The 17,980-nt window shown below is 62.5% G+C and overlaps 4 protein-coding genes and 1 pseudogene across 10 annotated transcripts; 4 read left to right on the top strand and 1 right to left on the bottom strand.

Moving 5' to 3' along the window:
• The first annotated feature begins 436 nt into the window (after positions 1 to 436).
• On the top strand, positions 437 to 3,727 carry FBXL16 (F-box and leucine rich repeat protein 16). Its single transcript, XM_059897468.1, has 5 exons — positions 437 to 1,078; positions 1,808 to 2,316; positions 2,690 to 2,774; positions 3,087 to 3,150; positions 3,419 to 3,727. The coding sequence occupies exons 1-5, from the start codon at positions 437 to 439 to the stop codon at positions 3,565 to 3,567; spliced, it is 1,449 nt and encodes a 482-aa protein (XP_059753451.1). The 3' UTR covers positions 3,568 to 3,727.
• Positions 3,728 to 6,565: 2,838 nt separating this feature from the next.
• Positions 6,566 to 12,015, top strand: WDR24 (WD repeat domain 24). Its single transcript, XM_059897804.1, has 8 exons — positions 6,566 to 7,757; positions 8,952 to 9,129; positions 9,278 to 9,950; positions 10,479 to 10,597; positions 10,676 to 10,797; positions 10,891 to 10,995; positions 11,082 to 11,422; positions 11,597 to 12,015. Exons 1-8 carry the CDS (start codon positions 7,277 to 7,279, stop codon positions 11,948 to 11,950), a joined length of 2,373 nt encoding a protein of 790 aa, XP_059753787.1. The 5' UTR covers positions 6,566 to 7,276; the 3' UTR covers positions 11,951 to 12,015.
• A 203-nt stretch (positions 12,016 to 12,218) lies between these two features.
• JMJD8 (jumonji domain containing 8) lies at positions 12,219 to 15,016 on the top strand. Of its 7 annotated transcripts, none has more exons than XM_059896476.1 (9): positions 12,220 to 12,349; positions 12,427 to 12,525; positions 12,737 to 12,785; positions 12,863 to 12,959; positions 13,049 to 13,117; positions 13,212 to 13,298; positions 13,419 to 13,468; positions 13,564 to 13,698; positions 13,778 to 15,016. In XM_059896476.1, exons 1-9 carry the CDS (start codon positions 12,258 to 12,260, stop codon positions 13,856 to 13,858), a joined length of 759 nt encoding a protein of 252 aa, XP_059752459.1. In that variant the 5' UTR covers positions 12,220 to 12,257; the 3' UTR covers positions 13,859 to 15,016. The 7 variants fall into 7 exon arrangements, with proteins under 7 accessions (XP_059752462.1, XP_059752459.1, XP_059752457.1 ...); XM_059896474.1 differs by having other exon boundaries at positions 13,212 to 13,331; XM_059896477.1 differs by having other exon boundaries at positions 13,212 to 13,331; positions 13,419 to 13,486; positions 13,564 to 13,693.
• Positions 13,907 to 16,319, bottom strand: STUB1 (STIP1 homology and U-box containing protein 1). The gene is made up of 7 exons (XM_059896472.1): positions 16,045 to 16,319; positions 15,330 to 15,528; positions 15,076 to 15,241; positions 14,788 to 14,875; positions 14,575 to 14,631; positions 14,370 to 14,486; positions 13,907 to 14,292 (listed from the first exon to the last, which is right to left on the bottom strand). Exons 1-7 carry the CDS (start codon positions 16,201 to 16,203, stop codon positions 14,167 to 14,169), a joined length of 912 nt encoding a protein of 303 aa, XP_059752455.1. The 5' UTR covers positions 16,204 to 16,319; the 3' UTR covers positions 13,907 to 14,166.
• Positions 16,320 to 16,392: 73 nt separating this feature from the next.
• Positions 16,393 to 17,883, top strand: LOC132348691 (uncharacterized; annotated as a pseudogene).
• Positions 17,884 to 17,980: the final 97 nt, after the last annotated feature.

The raw sequence follows: 17,980 nt of genomic DNA, 5'->3' as shown, positions 1-17,980 counted from the left end.
AGAGGAGTGGCCAGGGAATACCCCAAACCCTCAGTTCCCCAGCCCCTGTCCAGCAGAGGCAGGCCTGGCAGACATTGATGGTGAGCAGCAAAGGTAAAGGGAGCAGTCATGGGCGAATGTCCCTCCATCTCTGTTCTGTCATCTGTACCTAGGTCTCGAAAAGCTCTGTGAGTGGTATCGAAAAGCTCTGTGAGTGGGTGGAGGTTGAGCTCAGTGCATACAGTAGGTGCTCAAAGAGTGTCATGGTCATGACCAGCCCTGCCTTCCTGTAACTGCTCAGTCAGGGAGGGAGGGACTTACACTCAGATCCTTTCTGTTGGGTGGTTCTGGGAATGGCATGGGAGGGGACGACCATGTGTGGAAAGGAGTCCAGTTCTGCCCTGGCAGCAGACTCACTACCCTCTCCTGGACCCTGTCTGCAGACCGAGCGAGGAAGATGTCGAGCCCGGGTGTCGACGGCGACCCCAAGCCTCCATGCTTGCCTCGCAATGGCCTGGTGAAGCTGCCAGGCCAGCCGAACGGCCTGGGCACAGCCAGCATCACCAAGGGCACGCCGGCTGCCAAGAACCGCCCCTGCCAGCCACCCCCACCCACCCTCCCACCACCCAGCCTGGCTGCCCCACCGCCCCGGGCTGCTCTGGCCGGGGGCCTGTGCCCCCAGGCAGGGCTCCCCCTTGGTGGACCAGCCTTAGCCCCAGTGCCCGGGCCCCCGGTAGAGCGGCCGCCACTGGCCACAGACGAGAAGATCCTCAATGGCCTCTTCTGGTACTTCTCAGCTTGCGAGAGGTGCGTGCTGGCTCAGGTGTGCAAGGCCTGGAGGCGTGTGCTCTACCAGCCCAAGTTCTGGGCGGGCCTCACGCCTGTGCTGCACGCCAAGGAGCTCTACACAGTGCTGCCTGGAGGTGAGAAGGAGTTCGTGAACCTGCAGGGCTTCGCAGCACGTGGCTTTGAGGGTTTCTGCCTGGTCGGTGTCTCCGACCTGGACATCTGTGAGTTCATCGACAACTATGCCCTCTCCAAGAAGGGTGTCAAGGCCATGAGCCTCAAGCGCTCCACCATCACTGATGCCGGCCTGGAGGTGCGCACCACCACTGGCCCAGAAGGGCAGGGATGGGGGGCAGGGCCAGGCAGCAGCCACTCAGCACATGTGGGGGGAGTAGGAAGAAGCTTGGGCACACAAGCAGCAAAGCAGCCAAGGGTGGGGTCGGTGTCCTGAGGAGGAGTGTAGCTCTGGGGTGGGGGGAGCAGGCCTGGCTACATAATTTGGGGGACTAAAATGAAAATTTGGGTTCCTTGTTCAAAGATGACTAAGAATTGCAAGACAGCAACAGCAAAGCAGTCAATTAAATGCGAGGCCATGCATGCCCAAGAAGCTCACATTGGGTAGGGAGGATGCTGGAGGAGGTGGGAGGAACAGCGGCAAAGGTCAGAGGAGCAGCTGTGGAGGCAGCCCCTTCCCCAGGACCTGGACTCTAACATCACATCATTAACGCCTATGGCTCTGAGCACCTGCTCTGGCCAGGCCCTGGACTCCCAGGCCCCCTGTGCCCTGCCTCTTTTAGATGTTGTTCAAGTGTAACGAACACACTGTAAAGTGCACTTGTCAGAATACAGCTTGATGCATGTTTACACCATATACACGCTCAAGAACACAGCTTACTGCCCCTCGGCGGGCTCCTTCTGCCCTGTCTCCTACCATCCTCACCACGCCCTGGGGGAAGGGGCATGTCTGGGGAAAATGTGGTAGGGTTGCACCCTGGCGAGGGGGAGGTCGGGGCCTCCTGACCCGGCGCCTGCCCGCCCTCAGGTGATGCTGGAGCAGATGCAGGGCGTGGTGCGCCTCGAGCTGTCAGGCTGTAACGACTTCACCGAAGCTGGGCTGTGGTCCAGCCTGAGCGCGCGCATCACCTCGCTGAGTGTGAGCGACTGCATCAACGTGGCCGACGACGCCATCGCGGCCATCTCTCAGCTGCTGCCCAACCTGGCTGAGCTGAGCTTGCAGGCCTACCACGTGACGGACACAGCACTGGCTTACTTCACGGCACGCCAGGGCCACAGCACGCACACGCTGCGCCTGCTCTCCTGCTGGGAGATCACTAACCACGGCGTGGTCAACGTGGTGCACAGCCTGCCCAACCTCACCGCACTCAGCCTCTCTGGCTGCTCCAAGGTCACTGACGATGGTGTCGAGCTTGTGGCCGAGAACCTGCGCAAGCTACGCAGCCTCGACCTCTCGTGGTGCCCACGCATCACCGACATGGCGCTCGAGTACGTGGCCTGCGACCTGCACCGCCTGGAGGAGCTCGTGCTGGACAGGTGTGCGCGTCCCCCACCCCGGGGCCATGGAGGGCGGGGCTGAGCGAGGCCTGCCGGACCTCTAAGCAGGGAGCCTAGTGGACTAGTGGACAGGCCTATAGCTAGAGTAGGGCTGCAGCAAGGGGGGGGGAGGGGCCCTCATAAGAGGTCTGCCTAGTGTGGGCTATAACGCGAGAGCAGGGCTGAGCTGTGTCCCCCCAGTAGGGAATACCACCGAGGGTTCAGGTGGGGGCGGAGCCTCGGTGGGGCGGGGCTATGGAAAGGGCGGGGCATGTTGGGGCAGGAGGGGAGTTCACGCCTGGGACACTTCGGGAAAAGGAGGAAGGGGTCGGGTGTTTTGAAGGTGGGCAGCCTCCTTCTGTTGCGACCACAGGTGTGTACGCATTACGGACACTGGCCTCAGCTATTTGTCCACCATGTCGTCCCTTCGCAGCCTCTACCTGCGATGGTGCTGCCAGGTATCAGCCCTCCATGCCTCCAGAGATCGGGGAGTAGGCAGGGGAGGTGGGGGGCACGGGGAAAGCCCCCACCCAGACAAGCCGCTGACCTGCACCCGGCCCGCTCAGATCCTGTAAGGAAGTCTGGGATCCCTCCACACCCAAGCGGCCGACGTAAGCGAAGCGCAGAGTCCCCAGGGCCTCACCGACTCCTTGGGGAGCTGAGAACCCCCGTTTTGAACCCACCCCCTGCCCCCTATGGCCTGACCCCAGGAGTGGGGCTCCCTCGGGGCGCGAACGGAAATAGTTAACTCGCCCCGCCTTCCCGCCCAGGTGCAGGACTTCGGGCTGAAGCACCTCCTGGCCATGAGGAGTTTGCGTCTCTTGTCTCTGGCAGGTGAGACCCCCCCCCCCCGCCGCCCTCCTGGACAGTGACCACCCACCCCCATTAGTCCGACTCCGCCAGCCCTGCCGGGTCCCCTGTGCAGACTCATACCTGGTGCTGACTCGCTGAGTCCCAAGTCCCAGTCAGAAGGCGGAGACGCCGGGCAAAGTTTAGCCTGGCCCGGTCCTGCCCGGCTCCCGAGCTCCCTCCCCCAGCCCCGCCCTCCAGAGCCGCCGGGCCGCGCCCACTCAGCCGCCGCCCCGCCTCCCGCCCGACGCAGGCTGCCCGCTGCTGACCGCCACAGGGCTGTCGGGCCTGGTGCAGCTGCAGGAGCTGGAGGAGCTGGAGCTGACCAACTGCCCTGGGGCTACCCCCGAGCTCTTCAAGTACTTTTCGCAGCACCTGCCCCGCTGCCTCGTCGTCGAGTAGCGCGGGGCCTCCCCGCCTCTCGGCCCCTCGCTCTCCTCCCAGCCCCGCCTCGAGCAGGGAGGGCGGTGGGCGGGCCAGCCCCGCGCACGCACGCACCCTCGGGGAATTTGTGCATGCCCCTCGCACCCGCAACTGCACGCCCGCCCTCCACCACGCCACAGCCGCCGCCATCGTTTGCCCGCCCGCTGGGTGCGGGGGGCTGGGGTTCGGTCCTGCGGGCTCTTTGAGCTCGCCAGACGGCCGCCCCTATCGCCTTCCCCGCCACACCCCGCTCTGTCTCCCCGCTGTCCCCCCCACCCCTGGCAGGGCCCAGGGGGATTGAGGGGAGCTGGGTCCCCCAGGACACAGGGGACCGGAAGAGACCCCAGGGCTTCGCGCATCTTCCACTGCACCGCGCCTGGAGCCCTCCGAGGGGTACGAGGGGAAACAGGCTGCCGCCAAAGCCATGGCCCGCCCAGGAGCCCAAGTTCCACCCGCCCTTCCCCCACCTCATACCAGCCTGACCCCAGCGACCTCCCCTCTTCCTTGCCGCTGTGTGAGACAGGCCGTGCTCGCCCCACCCCCATCCACAGGCCTAAGGTCCTTGGGCCCTGGCCAGGCTAGGGCAGAATTGGATTAGGAGAGGGACCGCTGGGCTGACAGTGACCCTGGCATAATCAACATTAGCCCAGCTGGCTCCAGTCCACTTCACCCCAGGGGTGGTACAGCTACCCTGAGAGACCTGAAGCTGGAGCGACCATCAGGGCCTGCAGGCCTTGGGAGCAGTCCTGGGTGGACCCTGCCCCGCAGCCCCTGTAGCCAGCTGGGCCCAGGCCCCTCAGCATCACACTTCACCCAGGGCAGGTATCCGTCAGGTGGAAGCTGGAAAAGGGGGCCCCAGCCAGCGGCTCCGATCTTCCAGTGGCCAGCTCACCCTCAACACCCAGAGGAGGGAGGGCTCCTTTCTAGCCTCACCCCCCTCCCCAGCTTCCCAAACTTCTACCTGCCCACATGGGTTCACCGTGTTCTGTCCAATCCCAATATATTGGGAGGTCCCAGGGGTGCTGGCACATCTTGGCAATTACTGAGGAGGGGGCTGGGACCCCTTTCCATCCCAACCTTGAGCCCCAGGATATACAGCACCCACATCCAATCTTGGGACACTCCCCCCACCCCCCATCCGGTTGGAAGAGAGTAACCAGTTTCCAGAGAGCCAGAGAGTGAGAGAGAGAGAGAAAGAGCGAGCGAGAGATGCTGTTGAAGAGAAACAGTTCAACAGCCCAAAGATTTCCCTGCCCCTGGAGCGCTGGCCAGAGGCTCCAGGGCTGAGGTGGTCAGGAGCCAGTTTCTTCAGCCCCTCCTCCCCACAGCTCCCTAGTGGGGAGGGGCAGCTGTCCATTTGTCCAAAGTATTAATGCAACTGAAGCTGTGATATTTCCAACGACTGTAGGAGGAAAAATTAGGGGGAGAGAGGAAAACAAAACCAACCAACCCCTAAAATCATTTTCTTATTGTACATACGACCTCATTCTCCTGTATATGCGGAAGATATAACCTTATATTTGGTAAGTGTTTCTTGTGCTATTTTATCACGTGATCTGTTTATAAAAATATATATTAAAAAAGTTGTAAAAACACGTCTGAATTGGTTTTAGGTCATGACGCCATGGTGGGGGGAAGGTGTATCTGTCCTGAGTGGCCCAAGTCTGAATTTTTGTGCCCCTCTCAACTCATCAGACTTACTGGTTCTTTCAACAAACGTGCAGAGGCTGGTAACACTGTGCCAGACTGGAAACCCAGCAGCGACCAACAGAAGGTCCCTAACCTCTCACTGCTTCAGGGAGGGGAGAGACACTAAAATCATTACACATAACATTCCCTCCAAAATATCTAGGATCTAGCCCATCCTTCAAGAAGGGCAAAAATGAGGCCTGTTTCATGCACAGGGTAACTAAGAATAGGAATGGGTCAGGGATATCCTAAAACGGGTCCGCAACACCCCCCCACCCCCGGCTGCAGAGCAGGAGGTGAGCGGCAGGCAAGCAAGCGAAGCTTCATCTGCCGCTCCCCATCGATTGCATTACCACCTGAACCATCGCTCACATTACCGCCTGAACCCCCCCAGCCCCCACCCCACGTCCGTGGAAAAATTGTCTTCCACGAAACTGGTCCCTGGTACCAAAAAGGTTGGGGTCCGCTGTCCTAAAAGATCACACAGTGCAGCACAGACAGACCAGGGCTCATACCCAGGAGAGAAAGGCAGGCTCACAGAGTCACTGATTGAGCCAAGCCGCTTGTGTGAACAGGTCGGGTCAGGCACTCGAGCTCTTGGAGACAGAGACAGATGTAATCCCTGCCTGGTTGAGTTCACACTCGTGTGCAACAGATGATAACCAGTATACAAAGGAATGGGTTGTGACAAGCGCTGTGGAGGTGACAGTGACTGGAGAGGCCACGTTAGATGGGGTGGCCAGGGAAGGCCTCTAAGAACGTGACATTTAAGCTGAACTCTGAAGGAGAAGGAGAAGCCTTCTGGAGAGGACAGCAGGCGAAAACGTGCGATGGCCATGAGGCAGGGAAGAGCTTGCCCAGCTGGAAGAAGGGCTAGAAGCCGCCGTGGCTGGAGGTGCGCGGAGAGGAAGAGGCCGCGAGTTTGGGATTTACTCACAGCGCGGTGGGGACTTATGGGGGACCTTAGGCCGAAGAGTGGTACCTGACTGCTGTGCGGAGTTCAGATCAGGGGGAACGAGGAACCGAGGGAGAGCCGTTAGAAGGCTGCTCCTGGGGTCCCGGGGAGGGCGAGCAAGAAGGCGGAGACGATGGAGGGATTCAGGACTAGTTTAGGGATGCCTGGACTTGCTGATGGACCTTGCGGCAGAGATGAGCACTAGCATTAAAATACTGCGATAAAAAAAAAACCACCACTCGAGGCGGAACCGGGGGAGCCCCTCTACCCTAGTTCTGGTCAACCCCTCCGCCCCCACGAGCGCAGCTGCCTGATCCGGAACTTTTGTGGTGTGGGCACCCGCCTCCGGCGAGGGGCTGGCAAGAAAAGGACCACGTCCGGCGGGGGACGGGAAAGAGACGGGCTGCTTCCGGCGCGGCGGTTCCTCCCCGGCCCGGCAATTTTAGGAAATGGTTCGGGTGCTCTCGGAAGGAGAGACTTCTCCGTTCGGCTGGCTCTGTTCCCGCTGCCTCCGCTCCCCCGCAACCTCCGCGCCGCCAGCCTCTCCTGCCTCCGGTCCCGCCAGACGCCCCCAGGCTCCTTAAACAGCTTGGTCCTTGAAGTCCCTCTGTGTCCCTCGCGCCTCTGTAGCCTGTGTTCTCCGGGCTCCTCTATCCTTCTGCCCCCCTTCCAGAGGCCGACTTTGCGGACGGTGGGGACCACCTGGCTTCCCGGGCGGGATTGACTGACCGAACGTCCAGTGACTATCCTAATCTGGCAGTTGTGGGGTTGGAGAGGTGGCCTGGCCTGGGACTGACCAGGTAGGGTCTTCCCCAGAAGTCAGACATGGGACTGACTGGCCTCAGGGCAGCTATGGCGCCTTCTGAACGCCCAGCCAGGGTGATGGAATTTGCCTGTCAGACTGACTGACTAATGGTGGACTGCCCTGGACTAAGCAGTTTTGGAGGAACCACCCAGGGTAAAGGCTCTGAACTGACAGGCCCCTACCCCCAGGCTGACCAGCCCTGCCAACTTCACTGACCTATCCCCACCACCCGTGCAGCCATGGAGAAGATGTCCCGTGTGACTACAGCCCTGGGCGGCAGCACGCTGACGGGCCGCACCATGCACTGCCATCTGGATGCACCAGCCAACGCCATTAGTGTGTGCCGTGACGCGGCCCAGGTGGTCGTGGCAGGCCGCAGCATCTTCAAGATCTATGCCATTGAGGAGGAGCAGTTTGTGGAGAAGCTGAACCTGCGTGTGGGCCGCAAGCCCTCGCTCAACCTGAGCTGTGCAGATGTTGTTTGGCACCAGATGGACGAGAACCTGCTTGCCACGGCGGCGACCAATGGCGTCGTGGTCACCTGGAACCTGGGCCGGCCGTCCCGCAACAAGCAGGACCAGCTGTTTACGGAGCACAAACGCACGGTGAACAAAGTCTGCTTCCACCCCACTGAGGCCCACGTGCTGCTCAGTGGCTCCCAGGATGGCTTCATGAAGTGCTTCGACCTTCGCAGGAAGGACTCTGTCAGCACCTTCTCGGGTGAGGCCCTTGGAGGCGGGTCGGGCAGGTGTGCATCTCTGCAGGTGGCTGGCCTGTCTAGGCGGGTTGAGAAATGCTGTGTGCATCAAAGGCCCTCAGATGTGCTCTCAGAGAGCTTCCTGGAGGAGGAGCCAGACGAGCTGGCACTGGAAGAGTGGGTGGAGGTGAGCAGGGAAGGGGCAGGGCAGGGGTAGGCCTGGTGGAAGTGTGAGGGGTACCTGGAGTGTGGTCACGGCTCTGATGCACTTATGGAGTCAGCAGGAGTCAAGGCTGGGTATGGGATCAGGGAGAGAGCAGGGCCTGAGCAGATCCACAGCCCACCTGGGCAGCTGAGCAGAGGGTTTGTTTTGCTGTCTCCTCTTTCCGTGCCTCAGAGCTCCAGGCCACCTCATTGCACAAAGTCTACCTCCAGGGTCCTCAGCCCAGGGAAGCAGTGGGGAGTGGTGCACTGCCTGGTCTCCCCCCAGTTCTCTTCCCAGCAGGCGCAGCTCCCTGACAACCCCCCTTGAGCCAGCTCTCCCTTTTCACCTCGATGAGACCAAGTGAAGCACAGGGCAGAGCCCAGAGAGAATCTGAGGGCCTCTTAAGACAGACCTTGAGCTACCTGTTCTGGGGAAAAGCTGGACACTGCACTCAGAGGCTCTTGGTGCGGTGGTCCACAGGGGTGGACATATACCCTCAAGGTGTCCAGTGCTCTGGGGCTGACCTGGCAGCTCCAGCTCAAGGTGTAGGAACTGGGCAGATCCTGGGGCATCCCATCCATGCCTCCGTGGGCCGGAGGCCCCCGAAGGATTGTATTCGGCCCACTGAGGCCCCTGTTCACTCAGTGCTCTGATACCTGGTCCTGAAGCTGACCACAGCTTCGCCCAAGGACTGATGTCAGGTGCAGAATCCAGGGAAAATCGAGGTCCAGGAGTCTGTGTCAAAAACCACCCAATGTCTTGTGTCCCTCTCACCATCCCAGGCTATTGTGTCTGCTCTGCCAGGCCTCTCCTCGCCCCTGTCCACCCTGGGCAGGCCTTGGCAGTATCTACTCCACCCTCTAGGCCTCCTGGCCTGTGCCACGGGCAGGCATGTGACACCAGTCCACATCCATTCCGAGGGATCCCCCTTGGTTGCTCTCCCTCCTGGAGTCCCTGTAGGCTACCCAACCCCCCACCCCCAACTCTCCCTCCACTGACGTCCTGCCCACAGGCCAGTCTGAGAGTGTGCGTGACGTCCAGTTCAGCATCCGGGACTACTTCACCTTCGCCTCCACCTTTGAGAACGGCAACGTGCAGCTCTGGGACATTCGGCGGCCCGACCGCTGTGAGAGAATGTTCACAGCCCACAATGGGCCTGTCTTCTGCTGCGACTGGCACCCCGAGGACAGGTGTGGGGTGGGGTGGGGGCTGGGGCAATGGGGCAAGATGGGTGGGGCTTATGGAAGGGCTCTCTCACTGCCTCAAGACCTGTGAGACAGAGTGGGGAGCCCTCCCACCCCAAAAGAGGTCACTGAGGACCTCACGGGCCTTCCACAGGGGCTGGTTGGCCACAGGTGGGCGTGACAAGATGGTAAAGGTCTGGGACATGACCACACACCGCGCTAAGGAGGTGCACTGCGTGCAAACCATTGCATCCGTGGCCAGAGTCAAGTGGCGGCCTGAGTGCCGCCACCACCTAGCTACGTGCTCCATGATGGTGGACCACAACATCTACGTGTGGGACGTGCGCCGGCCTTTTGTGCCAGCTGCCATGTTTGAGGAGCACCGCGATGTCACGACAGGCATTGCCTGGCGCCACCCGCACGATCCCTCCTTCCTGCTCTCCGGCTCCAAGGACAGCACCCTATGCCAGCACCTGTTCCGTGATGCCAGCCAGCCTGTTGAGCGTGCCAACCCTGAGGGCCTCTGCTATGGCCTCTTTGGGGATCTGGCCTTCGCAGCCAAGGAGAGCCTAGTGGCCACTGAGTCGGGGCGCAAGCCCTACACTGGGGATCGGCGCCACCCAATTTTCTTCAAGCGCAAGTTGGACCCTGCCGAGCCCTTCTCAGGCCTCGCCTCCAGTGCCCTCAGTGTCTTTGAGATGGAGCCTGGCAGCAGTAGCATGAGCTGGTTCGTGGACACGGCTGAGCGTTATGCCCTGGCTGGCCGGCCACTGGCCGAGCTTTGTGACCACAATGCGAAAGTGGCTCGGGACCTTGGCCGCAACCAGGTACATAGGGCTGGGCTGAGGGCCATGACCTTGGTGCAGGGTCAGGGAGCTCATCTGACTGCTGCGCTCAGACCCTACCCTGAGTTCAGTGCTCAGTTCTGGTTGAGGTCACCACCAGCTCTTGCCCCAGTAACTAAGGGTGTCCAGAGCCCCAAGTGGGCCAGATGCCAGTGCCATGCCTGGGATGCAGGTCTGGGGTGCTGTGGGGCTGGAGCCCCCTCTTCTGGCTTATCCTTGCTTTTAGACTTCCCAAGGTGTCCAGCCCTACAGAGAAGACCCACATTGCCTCGCTTATCACCTCCCGGGGACCCCAGGCTCATTTCCATGCTTCTTTCTGTGCCTCTACAGGATTGAGGCTAGGGTTTTTGTCTTTCCATGGGCATCGGTTTCCCACCTGGGGCGGGCCAGGACATTGGGTCCCTGGGGCAGCTGAAAGCTGAGGGTTTGTGGTTCCATCCAGGCAGAGGGGGGCCTGCACGGGGCGCCAGGGACCCAGGACCCCCGTGAGTGACCAGTGCCCACCCCTAGGTGGCGCAGACGTGGACCATGCTACGGATCATCTACTGTAGTCCTGGCCTGGTGCCCACCACCAACCTTAACCACAGCGTGGGCAAGGGCAGCTCCTGTGGCCTGCCACTCATGAACAGGTAGACATCTGGGGGCGGCTTTCCCCAGAGGGTGGGATTGTTGGGGCCCACCCATCCATCGGCCTTCCCTGCCTCCAGTTTCAATCTAAAGGATATGGCCCCAGGGCTGGGCAGTGAGACTCGGCTGGACCGCAGCAAGGGTGACGCACGGAGTGACACAGTGCTGCTGGACTCCTCAGCCACGCTTATCACCAACGAAGGTAGGCTGGGAGCAGACGCAGGGCATTCATGGGAGTGGGACTGGGGCCTCCCAGAGTGAGCTGGCCCTGCAATGCTCTCCCTCCCTCGGGCAGATAACGAGGAGACCGAGGGCAGCGACGTGCCTGCCGATTACTTGCTGGGCGATGTGGAAGGTGAGGATGACGAGCTGTACCTGCTGGACCCGGAACACGCTCACTGTAAGTGGGGGCTTGGGGAGGGGTGGGGCCAGGAGGCGGGGCCAGAAGCTCATACCCTGCCTACCCCCCCCTCCCCTGCATCGCAGCTGAGGAGCCCGAGTATGTGCTGCCCCAGGAAGCCTTCCCACTGCGCCACGAGATTGTGGACACCCCACCCGGGCCTGAGCACCTGCAAGACAAGGCCGACTCGCCCCATGTGAGTGGCAATGAGGCAGATGCAGCCTCCCTGGTGCCTGTGGACTCTTCCTTCTCACTCATCTCCATCTCACACGCACTGTACGACAGCCGCCTGCCGCCTGACTTCTTCAGTGCCCTGGTGTGCGACATGCTGCGCTTCTATGCGGAGCAGGGTGACGTGCAGATGGCCGTGTCCGTGCTCATTGTGCTGGGTGAACGCGTGCGCAAAGACATCGACGAGCAGACCCAGGTGGGTGATAGGGTCTGGGGGGTCTCCCTGGAGCAGCTGCCACCCCCAGGACTACCCCTCCACGCCCCACCTGCACCCGCCCCTCTGTCTGTGCCCAGCACACTTGGGGGAAGCTCCTCAGTGTGCTGGAAACCCTGGTCTCTTACCTCCTTCCTCCCCTCCCTGCACCACCAGGAGCACTGGTACACGTCCTACATCGACCTGCTGCAGCGCTTCTGCCTCTGGAATGTGTCCAACCAGGTGGTCAAGCTCAGCACCAGCCGTGCCATCAGCTGCCTCAACCAGGCCTCCACCACCCTGCACGTCAACTGCAGCCACTGCAAGCGGCCCATGAGCAGCCGGGGCTGGGTCTGCGACAGGTGCCACCACTGTGCCAGCATGTGCGCTGTCTGCCACCACGTGGTCAAGGGTCTGTTCGTGTGGTGCCAGGGCTGCAGTCACGGCGGCCACCTGCAGCACATCATGAAGTGGCTGGAGGGCAGCTCCCACTGCCCCGCCGGCTGCGGCCACCTGTGCGAGTACTCCTGACTCGCCTGCCGGACCCGAATGGGTGTGCGGGGCTTGTGAACTAAATAAAGGAAGCGGGAGACGTAGTCTGAGGCTGCCTGTCACCCGGTCGCGTCGCTTACGGTCCAGTCCCCGCGCGGGCGACTCTGGTGGGCGGGTGGCAGTGTGTGCACGGGAGCTGGCAGCAGCCAATAGCAGCTCTTGGTGCGACCTTCGTCCCGCCTTCCGGAAGTGCCCCCTCTCCAGGACGGGCCAAAGGAAGCCGCTTCCGGGAGCCGGCCTGTTGCCACGACGACGGAGCTCCCGGCATGCCTCGCGGCGGCGGGCTATGGCGTTGGGGGTGCGGCTACTCCTGTTGCTCGCGCTCTGGACGCTGGCGGTTCCGGCCCGGAGTCTCCGGGAGGCAGGCGACGGAGGGTGGTGAGCGGCGCCGGGCGGCAGGGCGGAGCGGGGCGCGCGGCGGGGCGGCCAAGGGCACTGACCAGCTGTGTCGGCAGGCGGCGGCCCGGGCCGGGGGCGCCGGCGGCCGTGGCGGAGGAGGAACGCTGCACCGTAGAGCGCCGGGCCGACCTCAGCTACGCCGAGTTCGTGCAGCGGTAAGTGCGTTCTCTTGTGTGGCCACACCTCCCACGCCCGAAAACCCTGGGGCTCCGTCCCCGTGCATCGCTGAGGCCGCACACTGGTCGCCGGCCCGTCCTCCCGGACCTCCTTAGGCCGCTTCCCCTTGAGCTCGTGAGAGCGCGTGTGGGCGGGAGCGGAGGATGGGCGCGGGTCAGACTGCGGCCGTGATTCCGTCTTTTCTTCTAGCTACGCCTTTTCCAGACCTGTCATTCTGCAGGGGCTCACAGACAACTCGGTGAGTGCTCACTCCCCTCGCGACCACCACTCGCCCGTGCTGAGCTTGGCCCCTGAGTATTTTCCCCGCCCCCGCAGAGGTTCCGGGACCTGTGCTCCCGTCAAAGGCTGCTGGCCTTGTTTGGGGACAGCGTGGTCCGGTTGAGCACTGCCAACACCTACTCCTACCAGAAAGGTGAGCTGCCCCACCCTGCAACCCAGCCTGCTGGCCAGCATCCTGAAGGCAGCACCAACCAGTCCTGACCAACCCCTTTCAAACTGCAGTGGACCTGCCCTTTCAGGAGTATGTGGAGCAGATGCTGCACCCCCAGGACCCGTTCTCCATGGGCAATGGTGAGCCAGATGGGTGGCCATGGGGTGGGGTGGGGTGACTTAGGAGTACCCAGGTGCCAAGATCTCTGCATCCTCCTGTGTTTTCTACTGTCAGACACCCTGTACTTCTTTGGGGACAATAACTTCACCGAATGGGCATCACTCTTTCGGCACTACTCTCCACCTCCATTCAGCCTGCTAGGTACCATTCCTGCTTATAGTTTTGGAATTGCAGGTGGGTGCCCTGCAGGACCAGGGGACTTGGGAACTGGGTGGGGGAGGATTAGGCTTGGTAACCAGCTGCTCATAACTCACCCCACAGGTGCCGGCTCTGGGGTGCCCTTCCACTGGCACGGGCCCGGATTCTCAGAGGTGATCTATGGCCGAAAGGTCAGCACAGGGTGGGGCTGAGACTTTGGGTTCACTGACCACAGCACAAAGAGTGACCTTGTTGCTCCCACCCTCAGCGCTGGTTCCTGTACCCTCCTGCGAAGACCCCTGAATTCCACCCCAACAAGACCACACTGGCCTGGCTCCGGGACACATACCCGGCCCTGGCACTATCTGCACGGCCCCTGGAATGCACCATCCACGCTGGTGAGGTCAGTGGCTGGCAGACAGGGGCCAGGCTGGGCTGGGCCAAGGGCCCCCAACCAATCCCTGTGTCCCCCCCACTCCCAGGTGCTGTATTTCCCTGACCGATGGTGGCACGCCACACTCAACCTCGACACCAGTGTCTTCATCTCTACCTTTCTCAGCTAGCCAAAGGGGGTGGCTGGGGAGCCCGTCGCACACCAGCACATGCCCCTATAGTGCTCACAGATTTTATTACAGGGACAGAGGTGGCAGCGGCAGCCTCAGCCCAGCCCACTCTCACCCGCTGTTTCTGGCCCAGAAGGGGGATGGGGGAGGCTCATGACCCAGCAGAACTGATGGGGGTGGGCTTGGGGACACCAGGATAGGGATCTAGGGACACAAACTATGTACAGTGGCTAGAGACTACTGCCCAAGGCCCTCCTGAGCCAGGGTACCAGGCAAGGCGGGTGAGTGGCTCACACACCCGCCCTGCGTTAGTAGTCCTCCACCCAGCCATTCTCGGAGATGAACGCGTCAATGACCTCTTTCATGGCCAGGTTGGGGATGAGCTGTTCCTGGGTCAGGGGGCTCCGAGTCACAGGGTCAAAATGGCCCACACGCTGCAGTGACAACAGAATCAGAATTAGGAGGTGCTCAGTGGGTGTGGGTCCTGCTCCCAACTCCCATGGGCCCTCACCTGCAGGTGCTCCTCAATGTCCTTGCGGTCGTAGGTGATACCACTGGGTGTGATGCAGGGCTCTCGCATCAGCTCAAAGCTGATCTTGCCACACAGGTAGTCGGGTATATCTCGCTTCTGCAGCACACAGGGTCAGGTCAGGGGCTGGGAAGGGGCACTGCTCCGACTCCTGCTACCCACAGGCCCCAGAAGACACACAGCTCACCTTTCTCTTCTCGTCTACCTGGGAGAAGAGCTCATCCATGTCTGCCAAGTACTTGTCCTGCAAAGAACCAAGCAGCTATGTGTGGGCCTGACACCCCATCTCCCTTCCCCAGGCACCGAAACACACAGACCCAGCAGGAGCCAGGGGCACCTCACGTCCGTCACACACATGCAAATACACACAGGACCCACACTTGGGCTGGGGCACCCTCACATGCTTGGCCTCAATGCAGGCCTGCTGGGCCCGGAGGTGGCCATCGTCCTCATCACCCTCATGGTTCCGCTGACACTCTTCCAGCTCCCTGGAGGTTGACCAAAAGCTGATCAGAGATGGGTCTGGCCAGGAGGTCAGACTCCACTCCAATCTTAGGCTCATTCAGGCCTTATTCCCCTCCATCTCCTGCGTGCCAGAGTTGGCCTTCAATAAATGGTTGTGTTCACGACTCAGAGTTAACCTAAAAGTGGTGACTTCCGGGGGGCACCTATCATCACCACAGCCCACCTCTCACGCTCGGCCACAATGAGCTGTGTGAGGTAAGAATGCAGCTCGTTCTCCTGGTGGATGCGCCGCTCCTCAATGCTATTCCAGCGCTTCTTCTTCGCGATGCGCAGAGCACTGGGGATGTCGTCCCCAAAGTTGAGCCGCTGCTCCTTGGCCAGGTTGTAAGCTGGAGGAATAGAGGATTCGGATAAACCTCCAGCCAGTCCACCCGCTTGGTCCCAGGCACCCTGGCACCAGCCAGCCTGTGAGCCCACCTCGCTGCAGGTTGGCAATAGCCTCATCATAGCTCTCCATCTCCAACTGGCATTGCCCCAGGAAGAAGTGTGCCTTCACAGACTGCCCGTCCAGCTCCAGGGCGCGCCGGCAGTCAGCCAGGGCTTGCTCATGCTGCTGCATCTTCAGGTAGCACAGTGCTCGGTTGGTGTAATACACCGCCACCAACGGATTCCGGGTCTGGAGAACAAGGGCAGACCAGCCAGCATGAGGGCGTGAGCTCAACCTACCCCCTCTGTCCCGGCTTCAAGCCCATAGCTGGAATCAAGACACTGCAGGTTTCTCAGCTTCCAAGCCTCTGGGTTCTGAGAGAGGGTGGAGCCTACCTGAGCCCACCCTCTGGACTCCAGTGAGTCTTGTGAAGGTAGCTTTTCCAGATCTGTGGAAATCACCAGCTTTGGGCTTGGACTCCTCAAGGGGCAAGGGTCCCTGGCCCCCAGCCGAGTGGGCCTCAAGCACGCTGAAGCTCCCACCCGCCACAGTTCTCTGGCAACCAGCACTGGCTCGGCAGCCGTGGCCTTGGCCCCTTTGGAACAAGATCATCACTGAGTTCTCAGAGCCCAAGCACCACCCCCCTCCGAAAGTCGGGCGGGGCGGCCAGACAGGGGCTCCGGGGAGGACGCGGAGGCGAAGCCGCAGCCCGGCCCCTCCCCTGGCTCGGACGCCGGCCCCCTCCCACGGCGCGGGCGCACTCACGATGGCGCGGCCATAGCAGGCCGCCGCCTCCGGGTACTTGCGGCCCACGAAGAGCCGGTTGCCCTGCTCCTTGAGCTCCTGCGCGCTCGGGCTCTTTTCCGGGCTGCCGCCTCCGGCGCTCAGCCGCGCGCCGCCCTCCTTCTCCTCCTTGCCCTTCATGGCGCCGCGCGGCACGGCCCGGGCTCCGCTCCCAGGCTCCGCGCCGGGCCCGCCCTACGCCCGCAGCCCGAGCCCGCGATCCGCTCGGGCCCGGTCCAGCACTCCGCCGCCGGAACTTCCGGCCGTGCAGGTGGGCGGGGCCAGCGGGAAGGACGGCCTGCGGGAGGGCGGGGCCGCGCGTGCACCAGACGCGAGGCGGAGGCAGGGGCGGAGGCGGGGGCGGGGCAGGCGGGAGAGCATGCGCTCGCGGCGACGCGACGCGCGGCGTCTGAGGCCTGAGAAGCGCCGAGGTCGTCGGGGCAGGACCCCGCTCGGGCGCTCCGACGCCCCGCCCCCGAGGCTCCGCCCTGGCGCGTGGGGATGGCGGCTGCCCGCGAGCTCTGGGGCTGTGAGGACCCGAGCAGCTGGGCCGCCGTCCTGGGGTGCCACCGGGAAGTGCTGCAGGCGCGCGCGAGCGGCTGGAAACCCTGGAGCGATGGTAGCGCGGTGGGGACATCGGGCGGGCGGGCCGACCCCCGTGGCTCGGACTCCCCGTCACTGCCCTCCCTCAGGTATCGAGAGGAGTTGCCCGCGGCCATCGAGGGCCGAGCGGAGAAGCACGTGACACGCGACGAGCTGGAGCAGCTGCTGGCGTGGGAACTGGCGGTGAGGAGCTTCCCACGTGGGGGACGGAGCCTTCCGGGGCGGGACGTAGCGCCGTGGGCGTGGCTTCCTCCTGGGGGCGGGCCCTCGCGCCTTGGGGCGGGGGCGGCGCCCCTAGCGAGGTCCACCAGCCGTGACCCCAGACCCGACCTGGCCACCGAGGGGCCGCTTTCGGCCGCGCCTGCAGCGGCTCGTGACTGCCAACTCCCCGGAGCTGGTGGTGCAGCGCTCGGCTGCCGCCTTCCGCCTCCTGCCAGTCGTGAACGCAGCGGTCGCGGAATTGTGCGCCCTCCGGGGCGTGGGCCCGGCTATCGCCTCGCGTTAGTAGGGAGAGCTGGGCGTCCCCCCGGCGAGGTCGTGGGCAGGACCTGGCGTGTTAGTGGCCTTATCTGTGAAATGGCCAGATGGTCAGATACGTGATACCGAGAGTTGTTGGGAATGGCAGCCCCACGCCAAGGTGCGGCTGAGTGCTGTCCATTTACTTCCCGCGGCGGTCCTGGCTGCCAGAGCTCTCGAGGTAGCAGCCTTCATGTCTGAGGAGGCAGTGGCCGCAGTGCCCGGTCTGCCAGCCCTGCAGTACACCCTGAAGCACTAACTCCTCTACCTGGACCGGGTGCAGGAGCGTGCCACAGCCTGGAGCCAAGGTGCAGTCTGTTGGCGGCCAGGGAGGGCATCCGGGACTCTGGTCAGGGTGATGTGCAGAGTTATCCAGCAGGGTAGGGTGACTGGTGCCCCTGAGCCCCAGACTCCCTCTGCCCCTCCCCAGGCAGTGCCTCAGGCTGTGGACCCCTCACCGTGTGGAGACAGCACTGTGGATCTGGGCTGTAGGGCAGAAGCTGTGCCCTGACCTGCTGCCTGACCTCGGTCCCAGCCTGGCCACCCCTGAGGACACCAGGCCAGCCAAGAAGCACAGGACCCAGGCCTGCTGACTTGGTTGTGGCCCAGGGCTTGCACACCTATCCTGTGATCTCAGGCCACAAGTCTTTGGACAGGAGACTGGCTGCTGTAGGAGCTCAATAAATGCTTGCTGAACTCAAACCTGACTATGAGGTCCATGACCCCTCCCCAGGGGCTCGCATCTCCCATACAGAGACAGCTCATGTTGGGTGCAGAAAAGCAAGGGGGAAGCCCAGGC

Source organism: Balaenoptera ricei, chromosome 15 (genome assembly GCF_028023285.1).
Source record: "Balaenoptera ricei isolate mBalRic1 chromosome 15, mBalRic1.hap2, whole genome shotgun sequence".
Classification (NCBI taxonomy): Eukaryota; Metazoa; Chordata; class Mammalia; order Artiodactyla; family Balaenopteridae; genus Balaenoptera; species Balaenoptera ricei.
This window is presented reverse-complemented; position numbering and strand designations above follow the sequence as displayed.